Source organism: Bos taurus, chromosome 2 (genome assembly GCF_002263795.3).
Source record: "Bos taurus isolate L1 Dominette 01449 registration number 42190680 breed Hereford chromosome 2, ARS-UCD2.0, whole genome shotgun sequence".
NCBI classification, from domain to species: domain Eukaryota; kingdom Metazoa; phylum Chordata; class Mammalia; order Artiodactyla; family Bovidae; genus Bos; species Bos taurus.
In genome coordinates, this window is record NC_037329.1 from 26,335,390 (window position 1) to 26,362,821 (window position 27,432).

At 35.2% G+C, this 27,432-nt stretch overlaps 1 protein-coding gene across 1 annotated transcript in view; it reads right to left on the minus strand.

Annotated features, from left to right (window-relative positions):
- The window catches only part of UBR3 (ubiquitin protein ligase E3 component n-recognin 3), a 205,240-nt gene that overhangs the window by 23,029 nt on the left and 154,779 nt on the right, over positions 1-27,432 (minus strand). The window contains exons 29-32 of the mRNA XM_059878117.1: positions 26,502-26,638; positions 20,039-20,124; positions 3,674-3,779; positions 1,055-1,158 (exon numbers count right to left, since the gene is read on the minus strand). Coding sequence (XP_059734100.1) covers positions 1,055-1,158; positions 3,674-3,779; positions 20,039-20,124; positions 26,502-26,638 — 433 coding nt within the window. The remainder of the gene's footprint in view (positions 1-1,054; positions 1,159-3,673; positions 3,780-20,038; positions 20,125-26,501; positions 26,639-27,432) is intronic.

The following is a 27,432-nucleotide window of genomic DNA, read 5'->3' on the forward strand; positions in this document are numbered from 1 at the left end:
GTTTAAACAGTTATTAGTCTACACAAGAACTAAAAGACATCTCATTTGCTAAAATTCATTAGTTCATAATAATTATAAAAAACAGAAAAGCAATCACCTTTGGAGGATGCTAAGAAAGAAAAAAAAAACCTACTTATTTTTCTGAAAACTGGTAAACAAACTGACTTCCCTGCCCAGAAATAAACCCACATGTATATGGTTAATTAACTTATGACAAAGGAGGCAAGAATATAAGATTGGGGAAAAGACAGCTTCTTTTAACAAACAGTGCTGGGAAAACTGAAAACAGCTACATGCCAAAGTATTAAAGTGGACCACCTTCTCAGACCATATACAAAAATAAACTTGAAAATGGATTAAAGATTTAAATGTAAGACCTGAAACCATAAAACTTCTAGAAGAAAACAAAGGCAAGTACATTCTTTGATATCACTCTTAGCAATATTTTTTTGGATATGTCTCCTCGGGCAAGGGAAACAAAAGCAAAAATAAATGGGACTCCATCAAACTAAAAAGCTTTTGCACAGCAAAGAAATTACCAATAAAACAAAAAAGGTAGCCTACTGAATGAAAGAAGATAATATATCCAGACAGGTTTAATATCCAAAAAATATTAAAAACTCTTAAAACTCATACAACTAGGGAGCAATAATTATGAATGCTATCAATATCATACTAGTAAAAATTAGTACGTAAAAATTAATAGTATGATATTAACACTAATTAAAAATAATGGGTCATCACATTTTTAATAACTCTATGATACTCCTATATGAAAATATCTATGCATGTAGATAGGTAAAGGCATTAAAGCTGACAGTTTGCTCTATTTTTCACAAATCCCCATATCTTTACCTAAATATTGACTAAAGAGCTAAAAACAGACCCACAAGGAAGAAAAATTCTTTATTTCACTCATCTTTAGAAATACATGATTACAATGTTATTTATCTCAGAATATTTCCATCAGACTGAATGTTATATTTATGCCTATAATTTTTAGAATATTCATTATATATACAATATAATCTAAGAATAAATTGTAAAGACATACCTTTGTGTAAGGGTTGAGGCATCATTAAGATCTGGATGAGCAAAAGGGATGTAACATCATGATAAAGAATTGGAACCTCAGGCTGTTGTTCCTCATTTCCCAGTCTAAAAGAAAAATGCATAATCACTTTAGACAGTATTGTATTTTCTTTCTAACTCACTTTATATTTCACATATATGTGAAACACAAACCAAACTTTCGTAAGCAACTAAAAAATCTCAAAAAGAAAAGTTAGGACCACATTTTTGCCTAAAAATATAATATTCTAGGCACATATTTCTTTGATTCTGCCTAATAGGAAAAAATTACCTAGAAAATTTACTAGGTCTTACTAACAAACAATTGGGACATATTAACTTGATTGTGAATCTTTCTGATCTCTCAAATTACAGAAATCAAACAAAATATTAAATGGAATTTAAGAGAATTAGCTTCACTACAAATGGGGTGGCACTTAGGATACTCGCTATCACAAACTTCATATTAAAGAATAAATATTCGTGTTATAAAAAAATCAATTCACAAACAAGTTAAATTGAAAAGGCATGGTTAATATCTCTTGTTAAAAGTTGTTTCAACTTTGCTGCTGCTGCTGCTAAGTCGCTTCAGTCGTGTCCGACTCTGTGCGACCCCATAGACGGCAGCCCACCAGGCTCCCCAGTCCCTGGGATTCTCCAGGCAAGAACACTGGAGTGGGTTGCCATTTTCTTCTCCAATGCATGAAAGTGAAAAGTGAAAGTGAAGTCGCTCAGTCATGTCTGACCCTCAGCGACCCCATGGACTGCAGCCTTCCAAGCTCCTCCGTCCATGGGATTTTCCAGGCAAGAGTACTAGAGTGGGGTGCCATTGCCTTCTCCAGTTTCAACTTTAGGACTAATATAAAATTCAAAGAAAAGCTTTAACATTTTCAAAGTTTAAAAAAAAAAGATATAATAACCAAAGCAGAACTTAAAATATACTATAAAAGACAAAACAGTAAACCTAAGTGCTGGAGAAGACTCTTGAGAGTCCCTTGGACTGCAAGGAGGTCCAACCAGTCCATTCTAAAGAAGATCAGTCCAGGGTGTTCTTTGGAAGGACTGATGCTAAAGCTGAAACTCCAATACTTTGGCCACCTCATGTGAAGAGCTGACTCATTGGAAAAGACTCTGATGCTGGGAGGGATTGGGGGCAGGAGGAGAAGGGGACGACAGAGGATGAGATGGCTGGATGGCATCACTGACTTGATGGACGTGAGTCTGGGTGAACTCCGGGAGTTGGTGATGGACAGGGTGGCCTGGCATGCTGCAATTCATGGGGTTGCAAAGAGTCGGACACGACTGAGCGACTGAACTGAACTGAAGGTATGTATAATACAATAAAATACACAGAATATATTATAGAGTAGCTCTTTTCATTCTAAAAGAATTAAAACTCCTTTAGAAACTTAAATTTTTTGATCACAGGTTTAATTTTTCATGTCAGAGAACAAAAGTAAATCTTAAGCATTCAGAATCAGCTAAATTCTGAAGCTACATGTCAGACTAGATTTGGGATAAATAAAAACTGCTGAAATCTTTTATAAGGCTTCGTCATTCAGCAAAATGGCGATTACTTAACTGTTGGCTAGGCATTGGATACATGTGAGTAAACAATCCCTGCTTCTATGATGCTTATGGAACTGCCAAAGGAAGACAGCTCTTTGAATATCTCCATCCTCTACAAGTATCTCTTTTTTTTTTTTTTCCTCTAATTTTATTTTATTTTTAAACTTTACATAATTGTATTAGTTTTGCCAAATATCAAAATGATAGTATCTCTTTAATACTTGTCTTTCTCTCCAAAGATAAACTTCCATTAATGCTATGAATCCTATTATTGCCTCTTAAGTCTCCCTGGCATCTCTTCTTTACAAGCTCAAAGTTCTTAAGAAGAAAAAAATTTAGGGGTCACCACTTCCTCACCTATTATTCAAATTCCCTCAGAAATGGTTTACCACTGATTATACAAGTGGTAGCATAAAGTACAGATTCTGTATTTCTGTAAATAAGGAGTAAATAAATTAGGTGTATCATTTCAAAAATTTTAATGATGTGGGAATTGGTTGTCATGTGTTATTTTTAAAAAGCAGATTCTAAAACTAGTGTGTTTCTAGCTAATAAATCATAAAGCAGGTTTTTGTGTCTTTTTTTAAACCACTATTCTGTAGTACCTAATGAAGGCAAGACTGATCATAGGTTTCAAACATCGTAAGGCGAAAGGCTGTGGGGAACTTTACAATGAAGGAATAAGTCTAAGGTTACTTGAACCCTTTGATCAATTATGACATGAAAAGAACAACCGGCCATCATGTGCCTCTGAATGTTTTGTCTATATAAAAACCAATGAAATTCTTTAAAAGATTTTCTCACTTAGTAGGAATTTTTATGCAAATTTAACATAAAGTATAATAGTATAAATAGTAATAATAATAATTAGTACATAAATGGTATAAAAATATAATAAACTGTTTTCAATTTTTATCATGTATTTTTGTCTCATAAGGAAAATTCACATATTAAAATGAACTTCAATCTTATTTTTATACTTAATCATTTTCAAAAAAGTTTTAACTGAATTTAATCTTTCAATAATACTTACTGCGAACTCATCTCTTCTAGTAACTGTGTGAGCTTTCTCCAAGGATTATACTCAGAATCAATGCTATAAAGTCGCATGTGCAAGGCTAATACATGGAACAGCTGATCTAAATAAATTGAAGGAAAAGTAATTAGAAAGTTCACACAATTTGTCCAGAACAATATTCAGGCAAATTTTCTAGTAATTTTTAAAAAAATGTTTCCTTTCCTTATAATTCACCAAGTGTAAGTACCAACAACTTCATGCTTTCTTTTAAGGTAAACTCTGAGGGCTTCCCTGATTGCTCAGTTGGTAAAAAATCCACCTGCAATGCAGGAGACCCTGGTTCAATTTCTGGGTCAGGAAGATCCCCTGGAGAGGGGATACGCTACTCACTCCAGTATTCTTGGGCTTCCCTTGTGGCTCAGCTGGCAAAGAATCCTGCAATGCAGGGGAATTGGGTTCGATCCCTGGGTTGGGAAGACCCTGGAGAAAGGAAAGGCTACCCATTCCAGTATTCTGGCCTGGAGAATTCCATGGGCTGTATAGTCACAAAGAGTCAGACACAACTTTCACTTTCACTGAGATACATATCCAAATAAATTCAGAACTTGGACTGTTCTTTTATGTTCAGTCTTAATACAAAAGTGGTTTGTTTTCCTCATCTTCTGTCAGAGATCTACCTTTCCTTGGCTTTATGCCTTGATCTTGGTAACCTGTAGTTTTCTCTGCTGTGATCTCCTAACCAAAATTCACTATCTTCAATACCCTACTCTGAGTAATATGGAGAATAACATCCATATAAACCACTGTTAGGTGAAGTTCTTCCTTTACCTAATTTTTTTTTCCTAAATATTCTTTAGATTTAATTGTGATTTCATCTTTAGACTCAACATGAAGAAAAAAATAATGGAAATGAGAATAATATTTAGAAAAATTATTCTGCTATTTTCATTTCTTCTGACAATAATCTATGACAGATACCATGACAATAATCTATCAGTCTCAACTTTTGACAAAATTCTGCTACAACATTTAGAAAAAGAATTGTTTACAATTTTTTAATTATTTGGGAAAAAATTTTTAAATTTTGCTTTCATATCACATGTCCTTTTTCTGGTATAAATGACAAGGACTGGAACTAAATTACTCTCTTAAATACTCAAAATATTTGAATTAAAATAAATCAACAGTCCCTTTCTAGAAAGTCAGATAATACTTTTTGACATGTGATTAGAATTAATTCCTAAAGAGAGAAAGAAAAAAGCCAAATGGCATAAACATACTGTTGTCATTGACTCTCTAAATTAAAATACTCAAAACTAAACAACATTTTGTATCTCTGAGCAAGTGACTTAGAAATTAGCTATACTTTAGAATAACTTGAGATCCATCCATGTAAGTATTAGTAATATTAGTGGGGGTAGTAGTTTGAAGAAATCATCTGTAAGACATGAAGCTATAAGACGAACAAAATAAACGTTCCACTCTGTGGGGCACTGCAGAAGAAATGGGAGGCTGGGGAGGAGCTGAACACTGTACCTACAACTGTTTCAATCTAATCTCTGTATAACAAACAAGAATTTAAACACCTTATTCTTATTCATCTTCTGCCTATAAGTCAATGTGTAGTCTAAATCTTCTCTTAAAATTTCTTCATCCTATTAATGGTTAAGATTAGCTGAGTATTTATTAGTGCCAAGCACTATTTAAATCACCTACATAGATTTATCCCAATTTATTTTCATAAAAACTGTAAGGTAGATAATATAGTTATCCACTGTTTTGAGACAAGTTTCCCAAATTTTCAGTTTTTCTAGTAACCTGGTTCCATTGATAACAATAAGAACTAGAGACATTTTTAGCAGTGAAATAATATGATAACGATATACTGGTTATTCTTATTTTATTTCAACTCAATTTTACATAAGATTTTTATGAAGTATATATATAATTCATCATTTTTTTAAAAAGTGTCTAAAACCAAGAAGTGTTTAAAAAAACAATCCTCTAGCAGAAATATTAACTCAAGCTGCCAAGTGGGGAGTTTTGCATTCTTATCTAAGTTTTTAAGTGAATAAAAGGTCTCTTTTTACTATCTCTTTTCAAGACAAAAGTCAATTAACTTGAAGCTTTGATTTAATCAAAAGCATAGACATGGCAATTTTACTAACCTGCTTTACACTGAAACCATGGCCAGCATAAAAGTAATGTTGCAAATGTCTAATTTCCTAGACTTTATCATAATTAAAGAAACACAAACGTTAGAAGAAAACTTTTCATTTTCTCATAGTCCCTTATTCTACAGATGAGGAAGTAGGCCCAGAGAAAGGAAGTACCTTGCCAGGTCACCCTAAATATTTATTAGCAAAGCTAAGAACAGAATTCAAGATTCCTGATGACACTGACAGTCACTCAGTCGTGTGACTTTGCCACACGTCTTTGCCACCCCATGGAGTAGCCCTCCTCTATCCAGGGGATTTGTAGCCTGATAGGCTCTTCTGTCCATGGGATTCCCCAGGCAAGAATACTGGAGTGGGTTGCCATTCTCTTCTTCAGGGGATCTTCCCAACCCAGGGATCAAACCTGGGTTTCCCACAACGCCGGCAGATTCTTTACCATATGAGCCACCAGGGAATCCAACTTCAAAATTTCCTACTTCTTAGTTTTTTCTACCACTTCAGTTCTCCTTGAGGTTTTAATGATTAAAAGAAAAGTATAAAATTCCTTTTGTAACACAAATCCCTTTTCCATTCCTATGAAGAACTGAGATTATAACCCTGTTGCATCTTCTAAAGGTATTAATATATGACAAGAGTCTTTGGTATTAGCTTTAATGAGAACTAAAGGATGATAACATATCTAAGGAGGTGCATCTATCTTTCAGAAACAATCCTGGAAATTGCAGATAACTTCAATAGGAAGCAGAACAAGCCAATACCAATCAATACTTTTCACTATGTTTATTTAATTCACTGTGTTTGCAAAATTCAGTCTGAGATATATCAATAAGAGTAAACTCTAAAATTTATTTAGCAATAAAAATATCTTTGAGAATTCCCTGGTGGTCCACTGGTTAGGAGACCATGCTCTTCACTGCCAAGGGAGCAAATATTGACATTAGTAGATGTAGGATAAGGAGAACTTTTGATCATATCAAAAAGTTAAAAACCAAAAAATAATGGAAAAATGTAATAAACACCAAATATGCTCATGACAGGCTTCCCTGGTAGCCAAGTGGTAAAGAATCCACCTGCGATGCAGGAGATGCAGGAGACAAGCGTCTGATCCCTGGGTCAGGAAGATCCCTGGAGAAGGGCATGACAACCACTCCAGTAATCTTGCCTGGAAAATCCCATAGACAGAGGAGCCTGGCGGGTTACCTCTGGGGTCACAGAGTCAGACACGACTGAAGTGACTGAGCACGCACACACATGTGCATGAGATTTTAAAAGTTGAAAAGCAATTATACCAAGAAAGAATATTATTAAAATTTTGAATAACAACAGCAAAAGGAATAGACAATTTTTTCTGGAATGACACATTTTAAAGTTCTAAAGTTACACCTACATTTATAAAAGGGTGGAGAAATGAGAAAATCACTCATTTACAGGTGTGCTGACCACTGGAAAAACCATAGCCTTGACTAGACGGACCTTTGTTGGCAAAGTAATATCTCTGCTTTTTAATATGTTATCTAGGTTGGTCATAACTTTCCTTCCAAGGAGTAAGCGTCTTTTAATTTCATGGCTGAAATCACCATCTGCAGTCATTTTGGAGCCCAGAAAAATAAAGTCTGACACTATTTCCACTGTTTCCCCATCTATTTCCCATGATGTGATGGACCAGATGCCATGATCTCCGTTTTCTGAATGTTGAGCTTTAAGTCAACTTTTTCACTCTCCTCTTTCATCAAGAGGCTTTTTAGTTCCTCTTCACTTTCTGCCATAAGGGTGGTGTTATCTGCATATCTGAGGTTACTGACATTTCTCCCGACAATCTTGATTCCAGCTTGTGCTTCTTCCAGCCTACTCAAGGCTATGGTTTTCCCAGTGGTCATGTATGGATGTGAGAGTTGGACTGTGAAGAAAGCTGAGTGCCAAAGAATTGATGCTTTTGAACTGTGGTGCTGGAGAAGACTCTTGCGAGTCCCTTGGACTGCAAGGAGATCCAACCAGTCCATCCTAAAGGAGACCAGTCCTGCGTGTTCATTGGAAGGACTGATGCTGAGGCCGAAACTCCAATACTTTGGCCACCTCATGCAAAGAGTTGACTCATTGGAAAAGACCCTGATGCTGGGAGGGTCTGAGGACAGGAGGAGAAGGGGACAAAAGAGGATAAGATGGCTGGATGGCATCACTGACTCGATGCACATGAGTTTGGGTGAACTCCGGGAGTTGGTGATGGACAGGGAGGCCTGGTGTGCTGTGATTCATGGGGTCGCAAAGAGTCAGACATGACTGAGCGACTGAACTGAACTGAAGTGAACTGTGATTTCAATAAACAGGCAACACTGTCCAGTAGGACTAAGGAAGTCCTAGATTTGAATTCAAGCTCTGTACTGGCCATGTGTGCTTGGGCAAATTATCCTAGTTTTATTATCTGTAAACTGAGAATAATTCCAACTCTCTGGGCTGTTTTACGTGATGAGTAGTTATAGTAGGAACACATATCTGTAGTGTGCAGATAGTGTGCTTAAATACACGTACATACACATATGGTTTCTATGGATGAATTCCAAATAATAAATTTAATATTTATAAACGAGATAATACAGCCAAAATTAGAGATTACAACTACATAAGAAACATTAGGTCTCCACATAAACCACCACTCTACACAAATATTAACATATATTTGTAACCTTCATCTCTCTCCTCCCCTGAGCTTTTGGTACTATGCTTCCTTGGTTCTCGCCCAGCTTCTTCTCAGTCACCTGTAAGTGTTCTCCCTCTGCTGAGCCCTAAAAGGGGGCATTCTCCATAAGAAAGGAAAAGGATCTCTTCTTAGCCTTCTTTCCCTCTCATTCTCCATACACTACTTCATTTAAGCTCAACTTCCACTTCTACCTGCAAGTTTACAATTCACAGATTTCTCTAGCACTTCCAGTGTTTGACAGGCACCACAAAAATCTATACATGCAAAACTAAACTGATTATATAGCCCAGCCTAGCTCTGATATTCATTTCCTCTTACAATTCCATTTGAGTGAATGACATTACTGCCCATGCAAACATCCAAGGAAACTTGGCCTATTGGTTTAATTGATAAACCAATTAATCCTATTGTTTCTGCCTCCTATGACCCATCCTCTTTTACTCCACTCTACCCCCTGTATCATTTCTCAAGTAGATAACTCAACAAAGTCTTCATTTAGCTTCAAGTCTTTTGTTTCAACCACTTCCAATTCCTGTAAACAATAAATCTATTCATATTGTCTCGTAATTGGTTGGTGAACCACTGAAAGAAGAGTCATAGAAAGCCCTTAAAAGTCACTGCAAGAGAGAGAACCCCTATCTTCTTTTTCAGGTTTATTAAACTTCCTTCCTCCCTTCCTTTAGCAAGTATTCCCCCACGTGTCTTCACAAGGTGTCCTCTCAGCCTAGAATGGCATCTTCCTGTTCTCCAAGCAAACCTGATTCATCTTTCCAGGTTCAAGGGCTCCTCTGCAAAGTCTTCTCTAATACATACCTGAGACAGATGTGATCATCCCTTGCTTTAAGCATTCTCTACACTTGAGTTACCTCTATTTTAGCACTTCTAATACAGCCTTGTAATTATTTTTTCACATTTTCCTCTCCTATTAGACAGTAAAATCTCCCTAAAAAGATAACTACTTTTTTTCCTCTTTGTACTTCCCACGCTAGCACAGTGTTTGACATTTAACAGGATTTTTTAAGTACACTGAATATTTCATGATACGTCAATAATCTTTGTTTTTAAAAATCATACAATATAAGCATAATATTCATGATGGACTTACGCCCTTTTCTGCTGTAATGACACACTGGCTTACTAAGCAAGAAGGAGGCCAATTCATCAGCCCTAATTTCACTTCCCCAAAGAAGTGACCTCTCAACTCTGACTACTAAAGCAGTGGTTGACTTACTTGTTCCCACTATTTCCTTCACAATGCTGGTTGCTGTGACAACTCATCTGGGAAAATGAACTCTATTTTCTGCAACACCTAATCAAATTCTTTACAACTGAGACAAGTCTAAGGTATTGAAATGTGTTTAATCACAAGAGAAACATATCATTACTAAAACAGGAAACACCACCAAAAGACTAGTTTGTCCTTGGAAAAAACCAAAGATTTAATTATAAGAACTCTCAGCTGGAACAAAAGATAAGATTTAGCAATCTATTCTATCTTTAACAATATTAAAAGTAAGATTATAATACCAAAAAAATCTACAAATTAAAAATATAACTCCACTTTACTGTAAAATTAGAGCTTCACATGTATGGCTAAGAATACCATACATATACACAAGACACCATAAACAATTTTTATGACTTGAGAAGTATCCAGTTAAGGAAACTGAACACAAAGAGCTCAGCACCAGCTTGGAAATTCTGCGTCTCTGTGAGTTATTTCTAAACACCTAAGAATTCTAAACTGGAAGATTATTTCTTAGTATAACTCATACTAGTCATTAAGACAGTTAACTTCAGTTCAGTCACTCAGTCCTGTCCAACTCTTTGCAACCCCATGGACTGCAGCACACCAGGCCTCCCAGTCCATGACCAACTGACAGAGTTTACTCAAACTCATGTCCATTAGGTTGGTGATGCCATCCAACCATCTCATCCTCTGTCGTCCCCTTCTCCTCCCATTTCAATCTTTCCAAGCATGAGGGTCTTTTCAAATGAGTCAGCTCTTTGCATCAGGTGGCCAAAGCATTGGAGTTTCAGCTTCAGCATCAGTCCTTCCAATGAATATTCAAGACTGATTTCCTTTAGGATTAACTGGTTGGCTCTCCTTGCAGTCCGAGGGACTCTCAAGAGTCTTCTCCAACACCACAGTTCAAAAGCATCAATTCTTCGGCACTCAGCTTTCTTCACAGTCCAACTCTCACGTCCATACATGACCACTGGAAAAACCACAGCCTCGACTAGACGGACCTTTGTTGGCAAAGTAATGTCTCTGCTTTTTAATATGCTGTCTAGGTTGGTCATAAATTTTCTTCCAAGGAGCAAGCATCTTTTAATTTCATGGCTGCAGTCACCATATGCAGTCATTTTGGAGCCCCCCAAAATAAAGTCTCTCACTGTTTTCCACTGTTTCTCCATCTATTTGCCATGAAGTGATGAGACTGGATGCCATCATCTTTGTTTTCTAAATGTTGAGCTTTAAGCCAACTTTTCATTCTCCTCTTTCACTTTCACCAAGAGGCTCTTTAGTTCTTCTCCACTTTCTGCCATAAGAATGGTGTCGTCTGCATATATGAGGTTATTGATATTTCTCTCGGCAATCTTGATTCTAGCTTGTGCTTCCTCCAGCCCAGCGTTTCTCATGATGTACTCTGCATATAAGTTAAATAAGCAGGGTGACAATATACAGCCTTGACATACTCCTTTTCCTATTTGGAACCAGTCTGTTGTTCCATGTCCAGTTCTAACTGTTGCTTCCTGACCTGCATATAGGTTTCTCAAGAGGCAGGTCAGGTAGTCTGGTATTCCCATCTCTTTCAGAATTTTCCACAGTTTATTGTGATCCACATAGTCAAAGGCTTTGGCATAGTTAATAAAGCAGAAGTAGATGTTTTTCTGGAACTCTCTTGCTTTTTCGATGATCCAGCATTTGCTGACAATTTGATCTCTGGTTCCTCTGCCTTTTCTAGAGCCAGCTGTAACATCTGGAAGTTCATGGTTCACGTATTGCTGAAGCCTGGCTTGGAGAATATTGAGCATTACTTTACTAGCGTGTGAGATGAGTGCAATTGTGCAGTAGTTTGAACATTCTTTGGCATTGGCTTTCTTAGGGATTAGAATGAAAACTGATCTTTTCTCATCCTGTGGCCACTGCTGAGTTTTCCAAATTTGCTGGCATATTGAGTGCAGTACTTTCACAGCATCATCTTTTAGGATTTAAAATAGCTCAATTAGAATTCCTTCACCTACACTAGCTTTATTCGTAGTGATGCTTTCTAAGGCCCACTTGACTTCACTTTCCAGGATGTCTGGCTCTAGGTGAGTGATCACACCATTGTGATTATCTGGGTCATGAAGTTCTTTTTTGTACAGTTCTTCTGTGTATTCTTGCCACCTCTCTTTAATCTCTTCTGCTTCTGTTGGGTCCATACTTTTTCTGTCCTTTATTGAGCCCATTTTGCATGAAATGTTCCTTTGGTATCTCTAATTTTCTAGAAGAGATCTCAGTCTTCCCCATTCTGTTGTTTCCTCTATTTCTTTGCACTGATCACCGAGGAAGGCTTTCTTATCTCTCCTTGCTATTCTTTGGAACTCTGCATTCAAATGGGTATATTTTTCCTTTTCGCCTCTCTTCTTTTCACAGCTATTTGTAAGGCCTCCTCCGACAGCCATTTTGCTCTTTTGCATTTCTTTTTCTTGGGAATGGTCTTGTTCCCTGACTCCTGTACAATGTCATGAACCTCCATCCATAGTTCATCAGGTACTCTATCTATCAGATCTAGTGCCTTAAATATATTTCTCACTTCCACTGTATTAGTGATTGATTTAGGTCATATCTGAATGGTCTAGTGGATTTCCCTACTTTCTTCAATTTAAGTCTGAATTAAGATGGAAATACATATTAAAGGGAAGAGTTATCCTAATGACTTTCATAAACTGCTTCTGTTTAAAATTGTACCACTGATAAAATTTACTTAAGGTAAACTTAACTGCCTGCATTTCTAGATCATTCAAGATTTTCATTCTATCACTGCAGTTATCACTGTTTAAATACTTGTCAAGAAAAAAAAAGCATCTATTTCTGCTTTATTCACTATGCCAAAGCCTTTGACTGTGTGGATCACAATAAACTGTGGAAAATTCTGAAAGAGATGGGAATCCCAGACCACCTGACCTGCCTCTTGAGAAATTTGTATGCAGGTCAGGAAGCAAGTTAGAACTGGACATGGAACAACAGACTGGTTCCAAATAGGAAAAGGAGTACGTCAAGGCTGTGTATTGTGTCCCTGCTTATTTAACTTCTATGCAGAGTACATCATGAGAAACGCTGGGCTGGAGGAAGCACAGGCTGGAATAAAGATTGCCGAGAGAAATATCAATAACCTCAGATATGTAGATGACACCACCCTTATGGAAGAAACTGAAGAACTAAAGAGCCTCTTGATGAAGGTTAAAGAGGAGAGTGAAAAAGTTGGCTTAAAGCTCAACATTCAGAAAACGAAGATCATGGCATCCGGTCCCATCATTTCATGGCAAATAGATGGGGAAACAGTGGAAACAGTGGCTGACTTTATTTTTCTGGGCTCCAAAATCACTGTGGATGGTGACTGCAACCATGAAATTAAAAGACACTTACTCCTTGGAAGGAAAGTTATGACCAACCTTGACAGCATATTAAAAAGCAGAGACATTAATTACTTTGTGAACAAAGGTCTGTCTAGTTAAGGCTATGGTTTTCCAGTAGTCGTGTATGGATATGAGAGTTGGACTATAAAGAACACTGAGCATCAAAGAATTGCTGCTTTTGAACTCTGGTGTTGGAGAAGACTCTTGAGAGTCCCTTGGACTGCAAGGAGATCCAACCAGTCCATCCTAAAGGAAATCAGTCCTGAATATTCACTGGAAGTACTGATGCTGTAGCTGAAACTCCAATCCTTTGGCCACCTGATGCGAAGAGCTGACTCATTTGAAAAGACCCTGATGCTGGGAAAGATTGAGGGTGGGAGGAGAAGGGGGCGACAGAGGATGAGATGGTTGGATGGCATCACCGACTCAACGGACATGGGTTTGGGTGAACTCCAGGAGTTGGTGATAGACAGGGAGGCCTGCCACGCTGCAGTTCATGGGACACAAAGAGTCAGACACAACTGAACAACTGAACTGAACTGAACGAAAAAAATTTTAACTAGCCAAATGACTCTATATTACCATGAAAAATAAATCTCAGTTTCTCTGTAACTGAATAATCAAAGTGAGGAAATGGTTCTGACCCATTTATCCTGGGATGAATGTAATTGGTGTGGGTACATGCTTCAAATAAGAATCAGATTCCCCTGGTTCCTTTACACAGTCCTGAGAAATTATCCATGAAAAGATGGAGAGAACTTGCAGGTGAGGTCTGGGAACAACTTGAAGATGAAGATCTGTAGCTCTGATTCCTTAGAAACAGGCAATTCATGCCATTGAGTAACAGGAGCTGACTCAGCTTTTCCTGCCCCACCGCTCAGCAATTCAGCCAAGGCAGACAGGGAATAAAGTGGCAGTTATGTTAGGAATTTTAAAGGATTGAGAAAAAAATCAATAATAATAAAATTATATATATGTGTGTATGTATTATACACAAACACATATATAAAATACTTTAGCTCATGTATCTAATAACATTTGGTATTTAATACCATCTGTCATTAATCATGACAGATATGGTAGATGGTTGGCACAGGTATCATAATCCCCATTTCTACTGCAAGGTAAAAAGTCAGGCAAGTTTCCTGTAGTCCAACAGATAACAAACAGGACTAGAATTCAGATCTTCTAATTCCAATCCAGTGTTTCTTCCAACACCGTATTCTATGTTGCTCCTTTCCACCCCCACCTCTTTATTTCTATCTCTATTGCTCCTAGTTAATAAAGGGATATACAATTACAAGTTAAAGTAGATGAGCTTTGCTTTAATTATCCCTTGTGAAAATTCAAAAATACCAAAAGAAAAGGCTGTGTTTAGTACTTTGACTTTTCATGCTGGGTTCTTCTCCTGCAGTTACTATGCCTCCACTCCCAGGCATATTACGCCATTGTTCTCTGGTTATCTCAAGCATCATAGCATTAGTTTCATGGAATTTTCTTCTCCTACTTTCAGGTTTAGGTGACCAGCCTCCCCCTTCACCTCTACAGCATGGCATAGGACAATATGAAGAGGTGCACAATTCTGCCTCCACACATAGGTAGTCCTATGAAGGGTAAAGAAAAAGGTCAGTTCTTAGGACTCCTAATCTCTTCCTTACCAAAGAAGACATACTCCATGAATCCACGTCTAATTTAAGCATCCCATTTCAAGACGAGGGACAGGGGCTGCTGCCAAGTTGCTTCAGTCGTGTCCAACTCTGTGCGACCCCATGGACTGCAGCCTACCAGGCTTCTCTGTCCATGGGATTCTCCAGGCAAGAACACTGGAGTGGGTTGCCATTTCCTTCTCCAATGCATGAAAGTGGAAAGTGAAAGTGAAGTCACTCAGTCGTGTCTGACTCTTAGCGACCCCATGGACTGCAGCCTACCAGGCTCCTCCATCCATGGGATTTTCTGGGCAACAGTACTGGAGTGGGGTGCCACTGCCTTCTCCCGAGGGACAGGGGAGAGGGTTCTAACTGCACTGCTGAAGAGGAACTGCCCTGCCCTAAGCCAAGCAAGATCTTAGGACTCCTATGGCCTGATAGTGGAAATGATTATCTGTGGTGCTTAGTTCCTGAAATAACCATACCATCAACACAGAAAGGCCTAGTACCTGTGCCACAAAGTACAGGACCTGCAGAAAAAGACTTTAAAGAACAGCTGAAATCACTCTAAGGCTCTTAGCTCAAAATCTTAAACCACATCTCTAACCAGGCCTCCCCACATTAATAATGTATTTAGTTTTCAATAAAGAAGTTGTATCAATCTTTGGGAATAAATCCCATTTTCTCCTTCTAACCCCACCTTTTAACAGGCCAAGAGAATAAATTAGGTGCTTAAAAAAGAAAAGACTAGGCTGAAAATTAACTTTTATCTTGCTTCCGGTCTCCTTAACCACCCCCATCCCCAATTTGATAATGGTAGTATTGAAGTAGTAGAAACAGTAGTGTTAAGATTTATAGTCTATGGTAAAACTAAGTTCTTACAACAATTCTCTGGTTGGATACTATGAGGAACAGAATCCATGAGATTAAATGAGGCTGCCATTAAACTATCTGCCTACTCATGAAGAATGGATTCTGAAGGCAATTTCTACATTTTTACATTCATTTATGCATTTCAACCATTATAATAATCTGGTGGCCAAACTTTCTTCTTGTTACGAGGTAACAAAAAAGAATAGAACAAAAGTTGTGATTCAACCTATTTGTAGAATTCATAGTTTTTCAATCTGAAAAAGACCTTACTAAGCCATAGATATCAAGGTTTTACCACTGTTAAAAAATAAGATGAGACTACTGAATAGCAATTTTGTGATAGTATTTAAAAATATCCTTATGGAGTATTACTGCAGGGTGAAATTAACATCAAAATAATTTTAACTCTGAATTCACCAAAAATTTATCTTTGAGCAACTATTTTGAGCTGCATGCTGCATGCACACCGTCAAGCTGGATTCCTTCCTAGGAATAACAAACACAGGGGGCAGTCCCCCACAGTATGCATCATTTCTTGAAAAGATTATATATTATGTCAAAATTAAGTTAAAGCTCCTCAAATGAAAATGTCAAAGCAAGGGTTTGTCTTAAGCTTTCTTGACTGAAGTTTAATTTTTATTTCTATTAAATCATGAAATCCATTTGTGGTATGAACTGTAGCTTAAACTACAGTAATAAGCAGAAAGCTAAAACCCAAAGATATGGAAAATGTTGATCTAACTAAAGATAATTTTTTAAAATTATCCAATATTAACAATTTATCAATGATGTCGCTTCCTCCCACCCCCCACCACAGTCACTGTTCTAACAATTTCTACTTGAGAAATACACTAAGAATATCATGGCACAAAAGTATTGAAAGCCTGTGAACTTCACTGGAATCTATGGAGTTTCATGTCTCTTTTCAAATCACCTGAATGAATAAATTAACCTCGTAACTTTAATAAAACATTATTCTTAATAAGAAAGTTATGCCTTCAATTTTACATCTGCTTTGTCCTACATCTACTGCTAACCAAATTGGTGGTACTTATCTGTAGATACACTAATTTGTAACAAAAACTCCAAATTCACTTATTTTTCAAAATCTTGTTCAGAAACATCAAAAGCTTCACTAATTTTTACAAGCTAGATATGATCCCAAACTTCCAAATTTTCTAGAACTTTTTCCATACTCTACTTTAGAACTTAACACTTTATATCTTACATTATCTAGAACCAGTTTTATCTGTTGAATACAAGGTCCTTAATGCCTGAGCTTCCAGTGGATAAAGAGGTGGTCCAGAGTTCTGACCTAAGAATCAGGAGCAGAGCTGTATGTGCGAGCTGATCCACACGGATCAAGGTCCGGGAACGAGTAAGAGGGAACCAGCCAGCAAACTGGTGAAAAATAAAGGAGAACCCATGGTATCCAAAGAAGGAATAAGGATTTGAGAAAATGTCTAAAGGAGTGGTCCAACACAAAATAAGATTCAGAGTGAAAGGCTGGCAAAGATAAGCAAGATAGCAGGACAGATGGCATGGCAGAGCCTGAAAAGATCCCAAGGCAACAGTGTGCAGTAACAGTGTGCAGTGACTAAGCCCATGGATGAATGTTTGTAAAGGTACTGCATCCTTTGGGACACTTAAGGGTAAGAGATATGTCTTACATAATTGAATTTAATGTCAGAGAGCTGAGTTCAACTGCAAGCTTTGACATTTTCCGCTGTATGACTTGGCAATGCAATCACTCTGAAGTTCAGTTTCCTTTTCTATGAAAAAGAGATAACATCTATTTCACATTATTATTCTAAAGACAATAATTTATGTGAAAGTACTTTATAAACTTTAAAAGTACAAATGTAAAGTATTATTAAAATACCATAGTACATTGCTATGTGAATTAATAATGCTCATTTTTCACTGTGGAAAATTTCCCAGATACGTATTTAGGAACCTTTACTCTGATTGGGTACTGGTCATTTTAGCTCAATACTAAAAAACTTATTTGAATATGAAAGTGCTGAAAGCATTATTCCAAGACAATTTGATTTTTCAGTATAAATTTTGCTGATAATATTTTCTGCTTTCATTGTGGTTAACAGAACAATCTTCTTCTCCACCTACCCCCACTGTGTGGTGTGTGTGTGGTGTGTGTGTGTGTGTCTCCATTCATATTTATCTCTCACTGTGTTAGTTGCTTTCTTGTGTCCAACTCTGCAACCCCATGGACTGTAATCTGCCGGGCTCCTCTGTCCATGGGTTTCTCCAGCAAGAATACTGGAATGGGTAGCCATTCCCTTCTCCAAGGGATTGTCCTGACCCACGAATTGAACCCCGGTCTCTCATATTGCAGGCAAGATTCTTTACCATCTGAGTCACCAGGGAAGCCCAATTATATATCAGGCATTACACAAACCATTCCACATAACATTTATTAAATATTTTTTTGACTAAACTAAACTTCAATTTCATCAGGAATTTGTGATGGAACATTATTCCAAAAGTGTAACTTTCCTTATCATTTGCTTAATTAGTAGAGCATTTTCTCTTTCACCAGAATATTATGAAAAAAAGACAAGACTTTTTTAAATGATATATTTAAGAGGGAAACTAATGAATGGGATAGAAACTAATGAATGGGAAAAGGAAAATATCAACTTATGAGCAGACTCCAGAGAAATGAGAATTTTTATTTACTAATACCATTAGAGAACTACTAGAAGAAGAAAAAATGAGATATTTGATCTACTATTTCATAGGAATCTATGAAATACCATCAGTATGTTCTTGTGTTAAATTAGGTTTGAGTAAGGCTTGAGTAAATAATAAATACATTAAGTTTATATACTTGCAATATAGTGTGATTTTATAGAACATATAACTTTCTGCACACATGATTCACAGAGCTGCTTTTACAAATAAATAGGATAAGTAATGCATAAGTAGCTGCACAATAATAAGTCATATGAAAACTAAAATCAAAACCATCATGTTGTACAACCTAAATACATAAATTGTTTTATTTGTCAATCATATCTTAATAAAAGTTGGGAGGGAAGCTAACACAATTGATAAGGAAAAGAAGAAAACTAAAAACAGTATTAACTTGTATTTAGGATAAGCTTCATCATGACCGCTTCTATACGGTCACATTGAAATTTCATATTCACTAAATTAGAAAATAAAAAGAACAGAAGCCTGGAAGTAGCTATCAACTTAATAATTCAAAACAAAATTGACAGTGATTACTGAAGTGGATGCTGTTAGACTTTTACTACTAATTTTAGTAGTAATTTTACTACTAATTTTAGTAGTGCTAATTTTAGCACTCTGGATAAATTCACCATTTACAAGCCTCTGTATAAATTTAAGTACCTCAGGGGAAAAAAAGTAGATTTTGAACATAAAACTAAAATTCCTTTACTAAACACTTTCTAATATAACAGTTTCTGAACTATTAAGTCAACCAATACCAAACAACAAATTAACAAGAAAGAATAAAAGTGAAATTATAGCTTCTACAAATTCAAATAGACTAGAAGCTAGTACTCAGATTTATCAACAGCTTCCCCTATAAAACATATTAAATCACTGGGTATAAGTAGTGTTTAAGTGCCTATGTCAAGGGGTTAATAAAGATTAAATACTTAGTAAACAATAATTTTTAAAACCTTAAACTTCTAAGTACAAAGTGATAACACAAAAATCTAATACAACTAGTAAGAATTTCAAAATTAACTTGGTTTAAATTTCACACAAGTTAGTATCTTTTTATTAGAAATTGCAAGGTATTTTTTTTGATCAGTACTTTGCTTTGAAATAATTCCAAAATTACATATGTATCTTTTAAAAATAATATACATATTTTTTAAAACTTATATTGGTTTTTAAATAATTACTAGTATTTTAACATATTCATAAGAGCAAACATCTACCATTTTAATATATTTGTATACATCAAAATACAGTACAAATCTGTTTACTGATTAATAGCAGCTACAATCCATAGGTGACACAAATTGTCTATAAAAAGTTTTTAAGTCCACACAACATAAAAATTCTTTAAAAGAATTTAAGTTTGAGGACAATTTATAGTTGAGAATAATGTATTTTTAATTTTGAACCAATGTAATTCTGATTAATTACATTTACTTACTGAGTAATCACAGTATATAAAGAACTAAATATTCATGATTCTTCTAAGTACAAGATTAATGATTTAAAGCATAGAATCACTATTAAAAGTGATTATACAAAACATAAAAAGAATCTGAAAATACACTAAAAGACCACTTTGCCTGCATGTGCTTTCATGACATAATTAGAATTTTTTTTAAAGTTAGCACTGCTTAATACTTACTTAAACAGGACCTTTTACCAGCTGTACTTGCACCACCTGAACATAAATTCCCTCCTCGATGAATTAATTCAAGTTCCAAGTTGGTTCTGTAAGCAAAGCATTAAAATGCATCTCGGTCATTAGGTTAAAGCAATACTTTTGTCTTACTGACATGTCTGAATTAACCTAAATAAAGTTCTTCAACTTTATTTGCAAAATTATGGTTTATGCAATATCAGTAACAATCATATTTTATCTGATTCTTAGAAATAAAAAAGGGGAACAATTTATCTACCCTTACTCATATGTTCATATTTATACCTGCAAAACTGCACACGTCAGACTGTAATTGTTGCAAAATCCCAGCTGCTGGCAAATACTAAAAACTATGCCTTAAGGAAAAAAACTGCAACACATTTCAAAAACCTGCATATGAATCTGAAGAATCTGTACTCTGTCAGCCTCTGATTAGGTGGTTACTGGCATATAAAACATAAGGGCATACCAATTTTTTCTATCAGAGAAATGGTTATCACTCATTGGAGCTTAGATGGCATATAGAAACCAATATTAAGAAACAAAACCACTAACATCAAAGTGGATATGAACAACACATATAATTAACAGCAGTTTCTTTTATAGACTTCTAAAATTATAGTTTTATTAAAATATATAACTACTGACACTGCTAAACAATAGTATTGTTCATATAGATCTGGAATTACAATATATTTAGCAACTATTAGCTTAAAGAATACCAATAATTAGTAGATTGACATTTCAAAAATCAAACTGATGCAGAATCTAAAGATTTACTCAAAAGCAGTAACAGTAAAATAGCCAATTAATTTTGATAATAAATGAAAATTAAGTGATTGTGTGTATTTTTACTTCTACATTATTAACAAACTTAAACACACCTTTACTTGCCACAACTAAAACTGAATAAACCAAGTTTATATCCAAGATATGTATATGACACTAATAGTGAGATATCCTTTATCTTAAAAAAAAAAAAAAAAAAAGGCAACATTTCAAGCTTACTCTTTACAAGTGAATTCAGGAAAGAATAGTACCCTGTTTTATTTAAAACAAACACTTTGAGATGGTTGGCTGTATCTTGAACATAGCGTGTTTTGAAACATTATTTTCATGTATTAACTTATAAATGCAAACTGTTAAAAATATTAATATTTCTAAATCTGTATATTTGCCACCCATTTCTAAAGAAATGCTTTAATCCTTTCTACTCAGGGGGGAGAAAAAGCAATTTAACATTGATAATGTTCCTGCTCAGAGCTCCATCTGGTTGCTGCTGATAAGGGCATCTGTGTGACAAGGGAATTTTCCACCCTTCAGGCGATTTGCATTGCTCACTGAACTTCTAAAAACCTACCAGCAAGGAAGCAGGGACAAGGATTTCATATTAGTGGACAGAAAGCGAGCGGAGACCAGCATGTGTTCCTTCATCAAGGGAATATAAATGAGATCAATACATTTTGTTTTCACAAATCTTCAGTTGCCTAATCTGTAGAAAAAAATTAATGGCTATATTCTCTTATAAAAACTAAGATTTCCTAGTTAGTACTTTTAACAGAGCTAACCAGAAACACAATTAATTCTTACAAATGAAAGTCAGAACCAGAATGTCAACTTTTATTTCAGCATAATTTGCAAAAGTATTCATTAAAAAATAAGTACAAGAACAAGTCTATTTATTCTATCATCAAATAAGATATTTTAAAGGATGATAAACATGTTACCAGAAATTTTATTTTTAAAGGATACTTGAAAGAAAACTGCCAAATGTAATTAGTTAACTTCAGATTATGGTTGTAAGATCTCCTGTACAACATTTCTTCTGAGTTAAACAAAAAATACCTATCCAAAGTGTTAGAATAGTATGTAGAATTTTAAAAAATCACTATGTCAGAAGTCCTAGCAATCAGCTTTTCCTTATCTAATTTATAACAAAATTGGCCCCTTAAGTATTGCTAGACAAAAGAATACACAAATGTGTCACATGCCCCACGTCTGCCCTTCCCTCACTGCTGAAAATCAAAATAGTATTCTGTTTCTGCCATCCTGAATGGATGATATAAAAATAAAGATGTATTGGATGCAGAAGTTTTTCTAGCCTTTTTGCTCCTGGAGAGAAGCAGACACAACTTTCTATATCTCCTAACACAAACACATTCAAATTAGTTTGGAAGGGAGGAAAAAAAAAAGAGAAAATCTCTGTATTTAAAAGAAAAATGAGAAAGACTGCTTAAAGCCTATCATGGTGGCCACCTAGACATACCCGTACAAAAACTCCAACTATGCTCCAGTTTTTTTTGCTTCTCCAAGTATGCTTTCCCTTTTACCCCGTTTTTGGCACTAACATATTTTTGGAGCTATAATTTGAAAAATAAATGTGTGTATGAACACATACACACAGAGGGACACTGAAATACATACTCATATAATGTGGGTTCAAGGCCTGGGCCTGCCCCTACTAGTTGACCAGGTAATTTCGTTTCTCAGAGAAGAAAACATCTTCATCCATACCATGGCATGGCCTATATTATCAAATACTCAGCTCAAGCTCTAACTTCTGCAGGAGTTAGGGAGAACTACTCCCTTTTCTTGGAACAGGAAGGAAGCATTTCTACATACTTTATATTTCAGTCAGCTCATCTTCCCTTTTGAAGTTCTGTAGCACTTTCTCAATATGATATATATTTTTAAACAAAATATATTCCATTTTAAACAGTTGTCTCTCCAACTAAACTGTAAATTCCTGGAGAGCAGGAGCCATTTCAAATACAGCTTCTAAATCCCTGATGGTACCTAGGAAAGTGTTCAAAAAATTCCCAGGAACTGACCCTCACTTTGTTTTGATATGTAACCAATGATAATCTTCTCTAGTCTCTGTAATTTATTCTCTATCTTGTTGAACCTTCCTTTTGTTTTAAAAGGATTTATATGTAAACATATAGCTGATTCACTTTGCTACATAGCAGAAACTAACAACACTGTAAAGCAACTATACTCCAAGAAAAATAAAAATTTTTAAATACTTCCAATTAAGAACAAACTCATTAAAAATAAAAAGCATTCACAATTTGGGTTTTAGTAATCATTCTTTTTATTTCAAATATAATTAGTTTATAAAGTTTAAACTTACAATACAACCAATGTATAAAGCAAGGTGCATTCACTCTACTGAACAGTTCATCCACTCAGATCTTATAGATACCTCTCCATCTACATTCAGTTACTCATATATCACCTTCTTTCCATGTTTCTCACTATATACAGGCTAAGTACTACTCACTAATAATTCTAAGCTAAATATAACTTTGGGTCCAAAATCTTTAGAAAAATCAATTACTCAAATTAGTGTGATTCATTATTTCAATAATGAAATAATAAATTGACATTGAAATGGACAAAGCTTTGTTCCCCAAAATTAACTTTCCATAATCCATCTGAATGACTGATAACTGCAACAAAATGCTTCTTAGAAATACATTAAAATTTGAATACAGTAATTTTGACTAATTTCAATGTGACAAAAAGAGACCATTCCAACAATTTCTTCTCTGCTGCCCTCAGAAAATCCTCCAAGGCTTTACCATACAAATAAAATTTAAAACAAAGAGAAACATATTGTCCTACCAAAAAAAATAAAGCTTGAAAACAATTATTAAAAGAAAAAGCTTTACATGCTAGTTACCTACTAGAAATATTTTGTTTCTAAACATCAAAAACTTTAAGCTCCCCAAAGAGCAAACAAAATTACTTATATAGATAGAAGAAACTGAGTTCTGGGAAACTAGGGTTGTATCTCATTCAAATTACAAATGTCAAAAACAAATACATTCACACTAGACACTATAGAGGAGAAGGCAATGGCACCCCACTCCAGTACTCTTGCCTGGAAAATCCCATGGACGGAGGAGCCTGGTGGGCTGCAGTCCATGGGGTCGCTAAGAGTCGGATACGACTGAGCGACTTCACTTTCACTTTTCACTTTCATGCATTGGAGAAGGAAATGGCAACCCGCTCCAGTGTTCTTGCCTGGAGAATCACAGGGATGGGGGAGCCTGGTGGGCTTCCGCCTATGGGGTCGCACAGAGTCGGACACGACTGAAGCGATTTAGCAGCAGCAGCAGTAGCAGACACTATAGAATGACTATACATTTAAGAATCACAACATTTAATTCAAAAGTTAAATAACTGATATTAATTTTATTTCTAAACATTTTTTTAAACTATTTTAAATCTGCTAAATATTTCAATGCTTACCTTTTAGGCATAAAAATGATCATAATCTATAATCATAAGTATTTAATGAACCAAGATTATACAGTAGGCAGAAGATAACTGTAAAGATCTGGTTTACTACCTTGAAAAAGTTACATCTTATTCAAATAGAATACAACATGCTTTGTTCCTTCATGTATTTGTTAATTTTTCAGTCACTTCATTTATGTGTTTCTTTTTAATGATTAAGTAAAACTTAGAGAGGGCAAGCAATCTCACTGTAAGAACACTACAACGGCCTGGGTAATTTTAACCAAAGGATAAAGTTTTTAAAGGTTATATACTTTCACTTTTGGAATTACTATATTGTTGCTTTAGAGTTTATCACTAAGGATCAGAGAAGGAAGGGGAGATAGGAGAGTATATTTTCTACATTTCTCTACATGCAGCCTTAGGAAACATTTGCTATCTGTCCCTGCTTCTATATAAAAAAGAAAAACAAAAATATGTTGATTCCAAAAGTCTCCCATTATCACAATAAGCTTTCTAAATATTTCTATTACAAATTATATAAATATATTCTATAAATACTTTATATATTTAAAACCAAGAAATAGGAATTCCAAAATTTCTACCAAATTAATTTAAATCAAATTATTTGATTTATAATAATATGGCAAAATTCCACATACAGATCATTCCCACTGAACCAGGATTTTCTTTTAAGATCAGTCCTAATAAAATCAAAGGCATGAATATACAAGTAACATAAATATGTGTGTATGTTTATATGTATACATATATAGATATATAGAGAGCATAAAGTCTACATCCATCCCAGTCTTCTACAACATTATTACCACAATATCATACAGAAGTTTTATAAAACCTTGAAACAGGCAAAATTAAATTACATTCAATTTAGTTTTCACATAAAGTATACTTTACTGCAAGTATGCAATTGGTAACCCTTCAGAGACAAAATGTTAGATTAACTGTTATATCTCTCCTGAAAGCATTCAGGATAAATATCAACAACAGCTTAAGAATGGCAGACTAGAAAGTTACTTTCCCAACCATCAGATCCCTTTATATCAATCTCTGTCCAATATTTGCATTCTTAGACCAAAAACTAGTGTTTTCTTATCTTGAGGTTTAACTCGTTGCAATTTTCTTAAATCTGGTTCCATTTTTCCTAGGTTCAAAAGAGTACAGAGACCATTCCCTCTTTCCTTACCCTCTACTCAGGAATGGAGCAGAGAATGGCCATGATGAACAGCATGTATATATGACTTACAGAAGCTGAACAAAGAACGCTATCCCTGAGTTCTAGTCCTACTCTACCACTAATTTGTTGCATGACTCAAGTCATATTACTTCTCTAAATTTACCTATTACAATATTACTTCGGCAAAATACCAAGTATGCTTCTAGAGATATTCAAGGGTCGACGATATCAGATCCAGCAGAATATGCTTACAAGTTCTTAACTGTACTTGCAGCTCTCCTATTTTTTTTTTTTTTATGTGTCTCTATTTTCATTCAACTAAGTTTTCTAAAGTTCCTATTTAGAATTACTTTTTAGGTACTGAACACCTACTCAGTCAATTAGACTATTTCTACCTAATCTGAAAGATAAGTATTTGCCTCCATTTCCTTGAGTCTCTGGTAGCTACTCATAAAGGTTTAAAACATGCCTGATCAAGAGATCAGGAAACAAGAGTTTCTTCTCCTTTATCTGACTTTCTAAACAACCTATAGTCTTCCAGAATATTACTAGATCTTTCACAAGCTTAAAACAAACCAAATAAGTTCTTCTTACTGTTCTTACTTCTTTTTTTAGAAATTAAAAATACTTAACATATTATAATTCTTCAGTTATTAGTATTATTGCTTTTTGACAGGACTTGAACAGTGATTTCTTAACAACATATTTCATATATAATAGTCACATGCTTTGAGGTATGTATCTGTCCCCAGATGTGAATAATATACTTTTCCTCACATATCCTATGATGATTAATAACACTTAAACCAATATATTATTAAAATAAAAACACCTAAGGAAATGAAAACTGTACTTTTATAGACTTCCTCGGAGGTTCTAAAACTAGTCATAATGCCAACCACATTAAAAATATGCAATCTTTCTTCATATAAATATGAATGACAAAACAATAAAATCAACTATTATTACTAAGTAAATATAAAAGTATATACTATATATACCTACCTAGCAACAGAATACATAAAGAGAAAATCATTATCTGGTGAGCCTGGAGTCTTGCTATAATCTCTGTATTTCTTCTGAGTGGTATTTTTTATATCTTTCATTACAGATTCCATTTCTTTACTTAAGTTGGTTTCTGACTGTAAAAAAAACACAAACATATATAAAAAGTTTATGTATATTCATTTTCTCTAATAATAGTCTAACACTACAGTGTTTATTGTTTAAGCACACTATGAAATTAAGGTTTAAAAATCAAAACAGATAAATATAGGCTATCAGCTAAAAATATATTTAGTATACCAAAATAAAACAGATCAAGAAATATTTTCTCTTATCTTAGAGACATTTTAAAGAGCCTCTTGATGAAAGTGAAAGAGGAGAGTGAAAAAGTTGGCTTAAAGCTCAACATTCAGAAAACTAAGATCATGGCATCTGGTCCCATCACTTCATGGCAAACAGATGGGGAAACAGGGACTGACTTTATTTTGGGGGGCTCCAAAATCACTGCAGATGGTGACCACACCCATGAAATTAAAAGATGCTTACTCTTTGAGAGAAAAGTTATGACCAATTAGCTAGCTTAATAAAAAGCAGAGACATTACTTTGCCAACAAAGGTCCATCTAGTCAAGGCTATGGTTTTTCCAGTAGTCATGTATGGATATGAGAGTTGACTATAAAGAAAGCTGAGCGCCAAAGAATTGATGCTTTTGAACTGTGGTGTTGGAGAAGACTCTTGAGAGTCCCTTGGACTGCAAGGAGATTCAACCAACACATCCTAAAGGAAATCAGTCCTGAATATTCATTGGAAGGACTGATGCTGAAATTCCAATCCTTTGGCCACCTGATGTGAAGAACTGACTCACTTGAAAAGACGCTGATGCTGGGAAAGACTGAAGGTGGGAGGAGAAGGGGACAACAGAAGATGAGAT